The following is a 15,018-nucleotide window of genomic DNA, read 5'->3' as shown; positions in this document are numbered from 1 at the left end:
CACATATCAAATGAGAACCGTCCGGCCGGAGGCAGTTACCGCCGGCCGGCACCTACTCACCGTGGCCGTATTTTTTTATATGGAGAGAGGAGAGAGGAGAGAGAGGACATCAGGTTGTTAGAGAATGCAGTGTATATTTATTATTTGAATCGAGCGAGTCGCGTGTTCCACGAGCGGGACTTGGAGCAAAAAGCTGGCACTGAGATACAACGAACAGAACGTGGCGTCGAGCAGAAACGCCCCCGGCTATGTACACGGTGCTGCTGGGCGCGCGACCAACAAAACACGAGAATGCATCAACATCAAAGACACACGGTACATCAAAGCCCTCCGCGCCATCGCTGGGTCCGTCGGCACCGCTAGCGCTTCTACAAAACAAGCACGCACATAGAGACGCCATTTCCAAACGCACGCATACACAGAACAAAAACGCACATGCACGTCCATTCGTTTCACTCAGTCACCCATGAACGGCTTGGGTTTCCGGACGGTCACCAGCCGGCGGGGCCGCGCCGCGGCAATAGGCGTGAGTCTCCTCGTTGAGCTTGCTGAGCGCGCTGCCACCGGACGCGGACGGGGCGCCGCCGGCCGCGCCGTCCTTCGCGTCGCTCACCTCCACCTCGACCCCACTGTCGGAGTCCACGGCGGCGGCGCGCCGGCGCAGCTGCTCGCAGATCTCCTCTGTGACGACGGTGCACGTGGTGCAGGAGCTTCCACTGGTACACCTGGCGCACACAGAGAAAACACGTCACCGGTAAATCCCAGTTTGAAGTGAAGGAAGATGTGCATGAAATCCTAGGACCAGACAACTCGCAGCGGGAAGTCCACAAATGACGCAACATCACTAGGTACAACCTCGTATCGCACAGCAATGTAAAATCATTAACGGTACCTAATGGTCTCCCTAATAATCAGTGTACGTGTATCTCCAACCCGAGCCGCCTCCCACTATAAGATCAAGACTTGTACCATGTGTCCTAAGTATTAAGTAATTAGTTCACCTGTATCAAGTTCACCTAGCACCACTTTTCTGAAAGAAAAGTGGTTCATGTTTTAGTGCCATCTTTCATTATAGAAAGACAATGATGTTGAATGTGTTTTCTGATGAACCACAAAGTGAAAATCAGTGATTTATTGGTGCATTGTATTTAAGAATTCCTTTTGAATTATCATGAGCAGAGTTGAATACCTCCTTTTGCACTCTTTAGAAAATGAAGAGACTCACAAAATTAAAACATGATTAGAAAGAACACATCCTTAGAAATGTTTTGTGTACTTACCATATCTTTTTCACAAAACATTTATAACTTCCACCAAACCACACAATGAGTCAGGTGAGATTATCTTACATTAGGTAAGGTTAGGTAAGGTTAGATTAGGTTGTATTATTTCTGCTTGTAGTGTAGGTACCTGACTTTTCAAGGTAGGTACATGATAATTTTAATTGCAATAATCATTAAAGTATATATTGGCTAGCAACCTAGATAAAGGCTAGGCCACACATGGCAATTAAATAAATATTAACAATTGTTTCATACTTTCACATCACATTGTAAGAAACATTCAGTTATTTACCTTTGGGGCTCGGGCTGGGCGGTGGGTGAAAAGTTGAGAATTCTTCTTGCCCCTCGACCACCTCCTCTCCTCACCCGTCCTTGTCCTCTCCCTCGCTCACCAGGCATCTTCACCTGGAAGGTAGGCATACAGAAATGGGCCAGTCTGCAAAACGTGGCAGGTCTTGACAATATGTTGTCAGGGCACACACCACAGGTTGTGGCAGGTTTGAGGAATTTTGGGGCAGAAGCAAGGAAATCTGGGGCAGAAGTTGAAAGCTTGTCACAGCATTGATTCGTTTCGCTTCTCATACTTATTAAATGATGCACTTCATCATTATATCATTTTCATCATATTCATGAGGGGCCCTCATGAAAGGAATTGGGTTGCCCAGGTCTCGGCATTCCGCTTGGGGCAATGTTTTGACTGTCCCAAACATCTTGTCACGGATTGAGCTCCCTGCCACACTTTGAAGACTGGGAAATTGGTGCTGGAATGGAAACACTATCAGATTCATGACAACTTTTCCAATACCATAGGTATTTATTATTCAAATAGCATTTGTCTCAACTTAGTCTATCACTATTCATATAAACCTGGAAAAAGTATAGCTTTTAATATCACATGCCAAAATACATGTATATATATATACCTATCAGATGAATCAGAATTGGAATATTTTAAGATATAGATAACATAACTCATTAAAACAGGCAATTCCAAAAGCGTAAACACGACATACATAACCAAACATTGTATATTTCAATTGTAACATGCGCGCCGTTTATGGCGACAAAACCCGCTTCCATATCTTATGACCTTGAAGTCTAGTGATGTGTCAACATTGTCGCTAGACATTATCCGATTGAAAATTTATGATAATCGATAATTTTTTTACGCGATTCACGTGATGATAGCTTGCCAGGTGAATTCTAAAATTTCGTTTTATCCAGGGAAAAAATCATGGGCCGATCTGAGAAAACTTTTTGAAGGTGGCAGTCTTCCTTTAACAGGATCTTACTAGTCATCAACCAGCATGCTTCATATGCTGTGCTTTAGCCTATCCATGCCAAATTTGTTTATCATTACGACAGCCACTTACTGATGCACAACAGCATGCATGACAGTATCTACCTAGCAGTCGACAAAGCAGCTCTTCACTTTTCCAAAGCATCTACCTAGTAACCTACATGAAATATTTCACACATAAAAAGCATTTGGCCACAAACAAAGTTACGTCTGCACATAACCAAACAACGCGCATGAACAACAATTATTACAGTTCACTTTATCATCACAATGCAATCGGTCTCTTTTCACACAATCGTTGAATGTCGCCCTTCCAGCGATTTATCACGCAACACCTTCTCCAAGGGCATTGGTAGCCATATACCGAAGGTTCGAACTTCGAAAGCCAGCTCTGGAAAAGAGCAGGCATTGATATAAGATAAACCAATGGAAAGATTGATTGTGTGTGCTGCAGTGACACTCTATCTCCTACCCCTCCCACCTTGACTCGCAGTGTCCCGTGACCTAGCTCCCAGTTTGATGAAACAAGGATTTAAGATAAGTTGTTTTAAAAAAATGGCAGCATCTAATAGAACAGGGGATTTGTAGGGTGAGGAATTTAGCAAATTTGGGACATTAGGCCAGAGGCTGGTTCAGGTAAAATGCCCTATAATGAATTAATTGCCATGAGGTGCAGTGTTGAGTGTTGGCAATAATTCAAAAATTCTACTCTTAACCAGCGCCCCACTGGGGTATGTTCTGTAACGCACTCCACTGGGGGAGGCGGGGGCTATTTATAGAACCCCCCCCCCCCCCGCTCCAACTCCGAAACTACTGGGCCGATTGTCAAAACTGAAACGGCGTCTGATAGCCCTGGAAAAACTGTCGAGCAAAACCTAATTTTACTGTATGCCTGGCCTATTCAAATACATTAGCCTGAGGGGTGTGGTAATAACTGGTGTAAGCAAAGTGACCACGGTCAAAAATGCATTACCAAGTCAACATTTTGGGATGGCCTCGTTCAAAAAACGGCTAAGAGCTTCGGTCTAGACAATTATTTTATCGTTGGCATACAGTAAAATACATACCAAACTCGGCCGGTGATATATAATACTGAACGAGGCCGGTGTAAATAAATTTTCAAGACCGAGGTCCTTACTGGATTTTTGAACGAGGCCGAAGGCCGAGTTCAAAAATCAGTAAGGACTGAGGTCTTGAAAATTTATCACCGGCCGAGTTTGGTATGTATTTTACTGTATGCCAACGATAAATTTATTTTCTGGACCGAAGCTCTTAGCCGACTTAGGAACGAGACTATCCCAAAATGTTGGCTTAAGTGCATTCTGGTAATGCACTTTTGACCGTGGTCAATTTGCTTACACCAGTTATTACCATAGAGATCTTATATACATAGAGATGACACGCCTATGTTAAAGCACTTGATTTCGTGGCGATTCAGTGGGTCTTTTTAAGCAAGGTTTTCTGGGGTGCCATGGCCCGTGACTTGCATTTTGTAAGGATTCGGTCAAGGAGATTGTGTTCACATCCGTTTATTTTTAAGTACAGTTTTTCTTTTTTGTCTAGCTGTGACGCTTTCGAGCGTTATTATTGAAATGATATTAGGCATGTTTTAACCTTATGCTCGTATCAGGTACCGCATGTATCATTAACCCTCGCCGTCCGACGGGGGGTGGGGGCGGGTGCCGCCTCCCTATAGGGTTTTTTCACGATAGCTCCGAACACGCAGGCGATAGAGAGCTGAAACTTGGCATAGCTGACCTTTGATCCAAGTCGCATCTTGTGACACCAACCGCATTTTCAGGTCAGGTCAGGTCACTGACCTGTGACGTCATATGTGAACCTCTGCACAGTCCTCAGATGTCGCAACTTCGCAACGCAGTCAGTGCCAGAGGAACTTTCACAGGGAGATGAAACTTACAGGATGTAGTATCATCCAGAGGTCTCACAACTTGTACATATATCTCGGATTTTCCCTAAAAATCACATGAGGTCAGGTCGGCCACGTGACCTCACCATTAGGTATAAGTCAATGGGGAAAAATGAAAACTGCTATGTTAGCGCCGAGAACTATCTCAAACTGTCTCCAGCACATGGAATCGTGATTTCTTTCACGCCCTGCAAGGTCCGATGCTTCACTTTTGCATTGTTGACATTGCGTGGCGTCATTTATAGTCACTTGGGTCATTGATTAAAGAAAGTGCGGTTTTGAGGCTCATGATTACATATATAACTGCAATGAAAACCGTAAGACGGTTTGACAAAAGTCAGTTTGTCAGTTTGCCCAGCATGTCTTACTTTCTTGGCCCTATTTTTAATATAATTATTAGCATGTGGCTTACGGTTTTCATTGCAGTTATATACTTGGGTCATTAGAGTTTTTCATCAATAACTCCCCATCAAATTGAGTTAGCGAGTCGGGAAAGCCACCAATAAACTCAGGTAGACCTGCCGATTCGAGTAATATGTAACATGACCTCTGTCAACCAGCTTCGTGATCTGGGGGAGCTGACCTGCCCTTGACCCGAGTTCAACACCTCAAGTTGACCTCACCCGAACAAAAAGTATACCATTCGACGCGCCTGAGCGAGGCGAACACGATGATGCCAAAATCGCGGCTCTCCGACCGTTTTTTTTTTGCGAAGTTATGAAAAACTGAACCCTGGCCCTTGGTCACTTGACCTGACCTCAAGAGACCTTAAAATCGGGTACCAGTACCTGCGTCTTGTAACGGCGCACACGCTTGTTTTTTCCGCGACGCTCTAGCTTCATCAGGGGCGAAACGGCGAGGGAAATCGTACCAACCAACCCCCCCCCCCCCCGGCCGGCGCGTATGTAGAAAACCAATAGGTCCGGCGAGGGTTAATGTGTCATTGAATGGGAACATGCAACATATGTATATTTGAGCTTGCACCGTGCTCAGAAAGGTTCAGAACAGCCGTTTTCACGACGGTTGACCGAAAGCGCCAAACTTGACCAAATCTCAAGGAACCTACCCTGAAAATTCCATGAACCTGACCCAAATGACCTTAGACCTGTAACCTTTTTTTTGGGGGGGGGGGACCATGTCAGGGGGGCCATAAAACATGCATCGCACAACCCTAGCAAATAGTAAAGTTGGTTCATGTGCTGACCCTTGGTGACCTGACCTGTGACCTGACATGGTATTATCAGTGACCTCTAATAGCAACATATATACTAGGCAACGTACGCCCTATTTTTGACGTACGTGAAACATTTTATCTTTGACCTGACCTGTGACGTCATCGGTGACCCCGAGGTCAATGAAATTGGAGTTCCATCGACAAATTTGACAGGGCTATCGAACATCGTTTGAATGTTACGGATCCGTCCAGTAGTTTCGGAGATACGGGAGGGGGGTAAAAAAATGCCCCCCCCCACCGCGCGGAAGGTGGCCGGGAGGTCCACTGCCTGCCGGGTTGATGAGAGCCTGAATGAGAGAGAATGCTTTTAGGCGAGCTTTTAACCCTCGCCCGCACATGGGGGGGGGGGTTGCCACCCCCCCCCCCCCAGGTAGTCTTTCTGCTCTGCACTCAACATTTTTAGAGCTAGAAGGCTGCTGATTTTTCGTATAGCTGCTCCTCTATCCTTTCTTGATGTTCACTGAAAATTTCAAGCTTCTGTGATTTTTGGTTTCGGAGATATGACCTTGTTTTTCAGGTCATGTCATGACCCAAATGGCCAATTCTCAACATCTTGCGTTTGCCATGGGCCTTATGAGCTTTTGACACCCTGATTTCGGCCTTTTTTGCCAGTCTTACCTCCTACCTATCATGGAACATGTTGTTTGACGATGTACAGGGGTTAAGGTCAGGGTCAAGGTCAACCTAGGTCATCTAAGATAATTGCGTTTTAGGCAAGCTGATTTTACTTTTTTTGAAGTTTTTTGACTGCATTTTTGGTAAAAGCTTCTCAGATCATGATTTCATGTAATATGGACCCAAAAACAATCGGTGCACACATCAGTATACACACAGACACACACAGACATACAAACACATATAATTGACCTTGACCTAACTTGACCTGAAATGACCTCAGCAGCAAAATTCTGGTCGGGTAGTGTGACAAAGAGGTTCTAGCTGGCTTGGCACCAGAAAACAGCATCGTCATCGGTATTTGATAAGCAGCACACTTGATGTCTAACGGTGACCCAAAACAGCAACATTTTTTAGTTTGACCTGACCTGGAAGGTCAATGACTGACCTGAGAAGGTAAAACTGGGTATCATTGGATTCGTCTCATCCCAAAGAATCTTTTTGGTCTTTACTGCTAAGCTCTATCTCCAACAGGAACGAAATGGCGCGGGGGGGGGGGTGGCAACCCCCCCCCCATGTGCGTTCTAGGATGGGAAAATGGCATGTGCGGGCGAGGGTTAAGGAATTCAATAAAAACACAAAATGAAATCATGCTACAAATTTCATTGCTTACCTCAGGAATGAAATCAGCCAGGAAAGATCAGCAATATTTTTAACCAGTAAAACGCCTTTTGGGGCGACCAACGGAGCGAGCGAGAGGATGGGCCTTGGACAAGCGAATTTGCAAGGGACACCTCCAACTAACTTGTGCACTGCACCCTACTAACCGGTCCCTAGCGATGTGCCAAATTTGAGCGCAATCGGCCTAGCCGTTCTCGAGATCTGGAAGCGGCACCCTGCACGTGCACACGTGCAAAATGGGTCACAACTGACTTTTGCACGGCACCCTACTAACTGGTCCCTAACCATGTACCAAATTTCAGCACAATCGGTTCAGCCGTTCTCGAGATCTGGAATCGACCCCTGCACGTGCGCACGTGCAGCAGCACCCGAACTGTGGCACATGGGAATGCATTGCCTAGTGGGTGCCTACCTACATACCAACTTTCAGCGCAATCGGCCAAGTAGTTACCAAGATATTGCAACAATTGCAAAACTGACACCTCTTCGTTTTGCACGTGGCACGTGCATAAGCAGTCACCCACATGCATCGAGAATAGTCCAATACTTGGTAGAAGGAATGAAGCTACCCTATAAAAATCATTGAATGTAAATCGGTCAAGTGGTTGCTGAGATATAAGCCTCGCAAAAGCGTAATCACGGCCGGCCGGCCGCTTATACTCAGAAATTTCCGTTAATCTACGAAAGACTACGCTTGCTTCGCTCGCTACGTAATAATTTCTTCAGACTAACAATGCCTCAGCCATATTGGCACGCTACTGGCTGAAAATAAGTTGCTTAAAAAGACCCACTGAATCGCCACGATTTTAAATGCATGTCATCTCTATGTATATAAGATCTCTATGGTTATTACCACACCCCTCTGGCTAATGTATTTGAATAGGCCAGGCATACAGTAATAAATTTTCAAGACCTCAGTCCTTACTGATTTTTGAACTCGGCCTTCGGCCTCGTTCAAAAATTCAGTAAGGACCTCGGTCTTGAAAATTTATTTACACCGGCCTCGTTCAGTATTATATATTATTGACCTCGAGATCACCGTTGACGTCACAGGTCAGATCAAAATAAAAATTAGCAACGTTTTGGCTTGTTAACCCTCCCCCGTATAGGGGGGGGGGGGGGGTCGAACGGACTCCCCCTCGGTTTTTCGCGAATACCTCGCGTAAAAAGCGGCCGACCGCAACGAAGCTTTCAGTACCCTCGAGTTATAATCAATTTTACACCTACCCTAAAAAATGTAATGGCCCTGACTAATGACCTTTGACCTGTGACCTACTTTTCGAGACCATGTTTGGCCGGAATCGCGATTCGGCGTATGTCGGCTCGCATTTGCCGCGCGTTTGCAGTCCTTTCGTGGTTTCAAGCGTTCAAACATGGGATATGATGCTGCTCCCATGCATTAGGGTGGATGTCAAGGTCACCAGAAGGTCAGGTCAGTTCATTGACCTTTGATGACCTCGGTTTACTTTTTCGAGTTTTATCAGCATCTTTCTAGGCTAGTTTTTTTAGCTGATTTCGAATTTAACAACCATATATGAACATTTACGAAGTAGTTTTGGTGCCTTCGTAACATGTTACGAAGCTGTCAGAGGCGGTTGCCACCTAGTGCACCTACTACGAATACCCGGCAAAACCCTTACTGGTTGACCTGACCTGACCTGACCCGACCTGGCCTAAATGCATGAAGACATCATCTATGATCATAGCTAACATGATATTCGTGATCAGTTCCCTAAAAAACCCAATAGCAGCCACGTTTTACGACGTTCTAACAGGTCCCAGTTTTCCCCACTTTTGGGTCATTGACCTGACCTGGAAGGTCAACCGATGACCTAGGACCGACGACCTAGGATAAAATTGGGTACCATCGGCTTTCTCTCGTCACGGGCAGCACGCTCGTTTTTTCCGCGAAGCTCTAGCTCAATCAGGGGCGAAACGGCAAGGAGGGGGTTCAACGGACCCCCCCTTAAACGTTCGTGGCTGGAAAAACACCAATACGGGCGAGGGTTAACCCCCACCCTACTGTGGGGAGGGCTATTCATAGCCCCTCTCGTGTTTACGCAATATCTTTAAAACCGCTGGACGTATCAAAACAAAGCTTTTAGGACCTTCGGCTGCATCAATTTATTTGACACCTTGTGCACTAATAAAATTTTCGTAGCTACTATAGATCGGCCGGAAATGACGCCAGAGTGACATCATGTTCGGCCGATTTTGATGCAAAGCATTGAACAACGGTAATCGCTCTCAAGATCTGAGTTTTAACCCGGCAAGCGGTGGGCCTCCCGGCTACCTTCCGCGCGGTGGGAGGGGGGGATTTTTGACCCCCCCCCCCCGAATCTCCGAAGCTACTATGACGGATCGGTAAAATTTAAATGGCGTTCGATAGCCTTGTTAAATTTGTCGAGGGAACTTCAATTTCATTGACCTCGGGGTCACCGATGACATCACAGGCCAAGTCAAAGATAAAATGTTTCACCGTTCACGGGTCTTTTAAGGAATGCGCTGCAACATCGAGTAAAGGGCATTTTGTCAAAAATCAGCGATAGGGCGTGAGTTGCCTATTATACGAGCATATGTTGCTATTGGAGGTCACTGATAATACCAGGTCCGATCACCAAGGGTCAGCACATGAACCTATCTTTACTAAGTAGGGTTGTGCGATGCATGTTTTATGGCCAATTTTTCATGTTCGCCTCAATGGTGTTGGTTATAAGACCATCAGGGACGGTTTTTTGGTCACTTTCTGGTGGAGGTCAGGTCAATGTCAGGTCAAAAAGGTCAAATTTCAGGTCAAAGTTGATAGTTTCGCATAAAATTGGTATTGATTCGATGCCACTCGTCACGGCGAGTCTAATGGTGGTCTTTGTTTTGCGCTTTGTGGTCTAGAATTGCCAAAATCGAGTTTGAAAATTTGACGTCATTAATTTTGAACAGTTTTGCTATTGGAGGTCACTGATAATACCAGGTCCGATCACCAAGGGTCAGCACATGAACCTATCTTTACTAAGTAGGGTTGTGCGATGCATGTTTTATGGCCAATTTTTCATATTCGCCTCAATGGTGTTGGTTATAAGACCATCAGGGACGGTTTTTTGGTCACTTTCTGGTGGAGGTCAGGTCAATGTCAGGTCAAAAAGGTCAAATTTCAGGTCAAAGTTGATAGTTTCGCATAAAATTGGTATTGATTCGATGCCACTCGTCACGGCGAGTCTAATGGTGGTCTTTGTTTTGCGCTTTGTGGTCTAGAATTGCCAAAATCGAGTTTGAAAATTTGACGTCATTAATTTTGAACAGTTTTTTTTTTGTTATAACTTGGCAAAAAGGAGTTATCGATCTAATACTTGGAATGTGAATAGAAGTCCATAGTGGCTATTACATATATTCCGTTTGTTTCGAAAATCGAAAAACTTTTGGGATTTTTTGGCTATTATATCTATTTCTTTTTATTTTTGGGGTCAACTTCAAAAACAAAATCGAGAGAACAGTATAGTAGCCCTGGTAATTCTACACATTTCATGTCTTGAACATTTTTATGCATAATCAAATTTATAGACCTGACAGCTCTTCCCGCGAAGCTTTTTTTTTGGTCGACAATGGCAGAAATGACGTCACTCCGACGTAGCGGCCAACTTATCATAGCCTTTGGAAAAAAAATTTGGTCACAATGTGCAAAAGGGTACTGAAAGTTTGGTGAAGATCGGCGCAGCGGTTCTGGAGATATATCGAAAAAAAAACTAAAGATGGATGCAAAAAATGCCCCCCCCCCCCACCGCCTTGAGGGTTAAGCTAGATCCTTTTTTTGCATGGGTGGACTCTACAGGGCTACCAAACTGATTTCGGACTTTCGAAATGTTGAATATTTTGAAAATTATAAATATAAAAACTCAGAAATTGTATTTTTTATTTTTTTACATATACGTTTCTGAATGAAAAAAAGCAGAATATGACCACGTTTCCATGGGCATCACTGATCCGGATCAGTAAAAATGGATTAGCTAATCCAGTATAGTTAGACAATATATGAAAATGAAAATAAGGGATTAACTGATTATATAAGCCTAATCCACTTGGAATTATATCATGTAACGAAGAGTTCGAGAAATATAATACGATTTAAGTTTGCTGATCCGGATCAGTGATGCCCATGGAAACGGGGTCTATATGTGTTTGAACACATATGCGTTGAATATATGTGAACTTCATCTGACAAACACCTTTTTTGTTTAAAAAATGTCAACTTCAAAATTTGACCATTTTTGACCTAAAGTGACCTGACCTGACCTCAGCTATATTCAGCTAAAATGGCCTAAACTGACACATACAACACTGATTTCGATATATATGGCCTACATGAACCATAAAACATGTCTCACGTCACCGATGCACGATATAAAGCTTTCGTGACCTGGGATGAGATGGCCTTGACCTGAAAAATTCGAAGTACAAGTTCGGTACCCTCAGGTTATGTTACGCATATATTCACGAGTGTGCAAACAAAAAATGAGCCTGATCTGATTTGTTGGCCGGCGCCCAGAGTGCCAAGACGCTGATATTTTTACTTTGACCTGACCTGTGACGTCATCGATGACCTCGAGGTCAATGACATTAGGCTTCGCTCAACAATATTTCCAGGGCTACCAGGGGCCGTTTGAATTTTGACAATCGGCCCAGTAGTTTCGGAGTTAGGAGCCCCCCCCCCCCCACTGTAACGTGCTGTAACGTGCTGTGGGGCGCGTTAGAGCACATACCCCAGTGAGGCGTGGGTTAACAAATAAAAAAACACGTTGATTTCCGACGCTGGGAAATGCCCGCAATGATACCCACCCCACCACCCTCCCCCTACCCGGTCCAACAGGGTCTCAAGGAAATTCAACAACATGAACCGAAACAAAGGCTGCGATCTTTGCTGGAAATGGCACTCGTGAGATAAGTATTATTATGCTGAAGATACAACGACTTACTTGTTATTTCCGAGTATCCTCCACCGTCAGCTACGCTAACCACCCACACAATCACCGTTCAAATATTTAAAACCACGGAGCACCTTCACAACGCCGGCGCGCGGCCGGAACTGACATGGCGGCGCCGCTGCAGCAGAGTCAGACGCACGTGGATTGTTAGTAAGGGTGTAGTGTTGTCATGGTGTTGCCATGGTATACCTTACCATAGCAGCAGAAGCACACCCAGGGAACTGTTGCAAGAAATTTCTGGCCTTTCGTCCATAAAACTATTAATTGCTCAGGGTCTCAGCTAGTCCTTGGATGACGCTCCTTCCAACATATCAAAAATTGGCAAACACCTCTATGGAAAGGAGGAGACTTGATCGCCGAATTCACCTGCTGGATCCGCCCGTGGAAAGGTTGATTTTACTATGGTAGGGAATATTAGCTTACGAGGGTATCTACTAGCCTCAGGTGGTTACCACCTTGTAAACTGGGGTACAAAACCACCCCTGATAAACGTAACCATGGTAATATCAACATGTCAAGGCAGGATAGTATTCAGCACCATAGTAGGCTGGTAGTAATATGATGGTAGGCTGATGGTAAAATTTACCAAAGCTAGTAACTTAGTAAATTGATGGTAAAAACTTTTTTCAGTGTACCCTACAAAAATTACCGCGTGTAAATCGGTCAAGTGGTTGCTGAGATATAAGCCTCGCAAAAGCGTGACCACGGCCGGCCGGCCGGCCGGCCGGCCGCTCATACTCAGAAATTTCCGTTAATCTAAGGAAAGACTACGCTCGCTTCGCTCGCTCCGTAATGAAACGTAAGCTGGCCGGTCGTACCAATAGCCGCCTCAGATCCTGCATATGACTACATGATGACAGTGGCAACGTCGCCGAGTCAGTAATATGGAATAACATTGCATGGTGGACTACAAAGCTATTAGCTATTCGCCTAATATATCATAGGATTATGCGCTGCTGGGTATAAAGAAGATCATGAGCTGGCACGTATCTGATCTCTGACAGGCGCAAAGAGGAAACAAAGACAGATACCTCAAAAAGGGTCTCAAAAACGCAGCGAAAAGTGACAAACAGCATTTGAAAACTCACTAGAAAGTGTATCGAAAGTGCAGCGTATATTATGACGTCACCAGAGCTTTTGGGTCTTTATTTTGCTCCCGACTCATACTGACAGTAGGTAACCACTCTGAAACTCGAGAACAATAAAAAAAAACATGAGGACTCAGTGAAATGACTCATGTTAAAGACAATAGACGGGTCGAATGATGCAAGAATAAGACGAAAGGTAAAATAAAAAAACAATTTTTAAAGAACTGGGTAGTGGGTATATCCGACTAGAATAAGCGGCGTTTTCCTCTCTCATTGACATATAATAGTTCAAACAAGACCAAAAAGGGTATTCTGTTAAATTATCGATGTGAGGGAAGTGTACCAGGGATTTCTGGACTAATTTTGTCTTCCATAAATAACTGTGACCACAGTAAGATTCTGAACTTAGCGTTGATTTGTTTTGATGCGTGATCAGTTACCTAACCATGACCAAACCGTGCAACCTGACCTTCTCTTCAGCTATAGAGTTTAATTACCAGTGTATATTGCATGTGCGCAATAAATGAAAGTGAAAAGTGAAAGGGTTGCGAAAATGGGTGGTATGGGTGGTCAGAGCTACAGGTAGCGAATTTCCTTCCCCCGTGCGTGCAGAGGATAAAACAGGTCTTTATGCACTTTAGGCGATGGACTATGAACTGCAGGTAATGCAGGCCCTTGGTGTCCTCATCCGCTCAGAAAGCCTGAGCTTACGCGAGCTTTTAGCTACTGATATATAAAAGGGACGGCCAACGCGACAGCCCTTATCTTTCAGGACTACTTGAAAGTAGTATTTAGACTACTCATGTAATCTGTCTGACGGCACGGTTCATTTGTCACTGAGACCAGAAACAGTATGTCCGCCTACTTGATAGGCATGTACCGATCAATACTCACTGCCTATGTACTGAGCAGGGCTCGGGTTTGCCACTGCGGGAAATTTGGATTCTTGTTAGTTGAGCGTTTCCACATCATTAAAGGTAGTGTGCCAGCTTTCCTGGACCGTATGGAGTTGATGGCCCAGATAAGGAGAACCAGATTTTTAGAACTTATCCATACCTTCAAAACTCATGGAAACGTCTTAAATTCTTCAAATTTTGAGTACCCCAGTGCGAAATTCGCCCCGACGGGTTGTCGGTCGTACCCCAACCACATTTCACACCACTATGAACAATAAATGCACACACTGAAATCGCTATTACCGATATGCTCATCCAATCAAGTTTCGATAAACCCGTTCATCATCATCTCCTGCGGTTTCGAACACGCCTGTTAGGTGGTGCGGTAGACCGCGTCCAAAGCCAGGGCCCCGGTAACGTGAGGTAGCCGAGTCGGGGCAGCGTGCGCTGACCCAAGCCGGGGCCGCGCGTCCTCCCGGTGTCATGTGATAGCCCGGGGCTGCCCGCGGGGATGCGGTAGACCGCGCCCAAAGCTGCGGCCCCGGCTTGGGTCAGCGCACGCTGCCCCGACTCGGCTACCTCACGTTACCGGGGCCCTGGCTTTGGGCGCGGCTTCTGCTCATACTTTGTGGTGCGGTGGTGGTGCGTCGGGCCGCGCGCTCTGACTTCGGCCAAGAAAAATGCGTCAGCTGATCATTGTCATTTCTGCCACTTGCGTGTGGTGAAATGGGGTCATAACTTAAGAGACGGCTGTTTCATATCAATTATTTTACATAAAATCATACTTCAAACCATAAATAATGGTCGACAGCCAAATAAAAGAAACAATACCAATACAGGCTTACAGTTTAAGGCTCGACATTGTGTTGTCTACGATTAGACAGCTGATAACTCATTCCCGTACGTCGTAACTCTATAATGACCTTTGCTTATTGTCACATGTGCGCCGCATTCGCGATTGTTGCCGACGCCTGTTTGCAGGTCAGCCCACTACAGTTGTTATACATATAAAAAAACCGAT

General features: G+C 45.1%; 2 protein-coding genes across 4 annotated transcripts in view; one reads left to right on the top strand and one right to left on the bottom strand.

The window, feature by feature from the left end:
* Positions 1-15,018, top strand: part of LOC122371852 (atrial natriuretic peptide receptor 3-like) — a gene marked incomplete at its 3' end in the record, with an annotated part of 94,914 nt that overhangs the window by 42,213 nt on the left and 37,683 nt on the right. The gene's annotated exons all lie outside the window — the stretch shown is intronic.
* On the bottom strand, positions 118-2,547 carry LOC122371856. Of its 3 annotated transcripts, none has more exons than XM_043348601.1 (3): positions 2,207-2,547; positions 1,576-1,688; positions 118-725 (listed from the first exon to the last, which is right to left on the bottom strand). In XM_043348601.1, the coding sequence occupies exons 2-3, from the start codon at positions 1,680-1,682 to the stop codon at positions 461-463; spliced, it is 372 nt and encodes a 123-aa protein (XP_043204536.1). In that variant the 5' UTR covers positions 1,683-1,688; positions 2,207-2,547; the 3' UTR covers positions 118-460. The 3 variants fall into 3 exon arrangements, with proteins under 3 accessions (XP_043204536.1, XP_043204537.1, XP_043204535.1); XM_043348602.1 differs by lacking the exon at positions 2,207-2,547 and adding an exon at positions 1,868-2,185; XM_043348600.1 differs by lacking the exon at positions 2,207-2,547 and having other exon boundaries at positions 1,576-2,185.

The sequence above is a fragment of the Amphibalanus amphitrite genome, unplaced genomic scaffold, assembly GCF_019059575.1.
Source record: "Amphibalanus amphitrite isolate SeventyFive unplaced genomic scaffold, NRLGWU_Aamphi_draft 001285F_arrow, whole genome shotgun sequence".
In the NCBI taxonomy this organism is placed as follows: Eukaryota; Metazoa; Arthropoda; class Thecostraca; order Balanomorpha; family Balanidae; genus Amphibalanus; species Amphibalanus amphitrite.
Note: the sequence above shows the minus strand (reverse complement) of the source record. Positions and strands in the feature narration are given on the sequence as shown.

What these genes read in the sequence shown, in the direction of transcription:
- LOC122371856 (XM_043348600.1), bottom strand. Translation starts at nt 1,865, where the DNA reads ATGAGAAGCGAAACGAATCAATGCTGTGACAAGCTTTCAACTTCTGCC. An exon ending in GCCCAGCCCGAGCCCCAAAG is followed by an intron (nt 726 to 1,575) that starts GTAAATAACTGA and finishes TGTGTGCGCCAG; the next exon opens with GTGTACCAGTGGAAGCTCCT.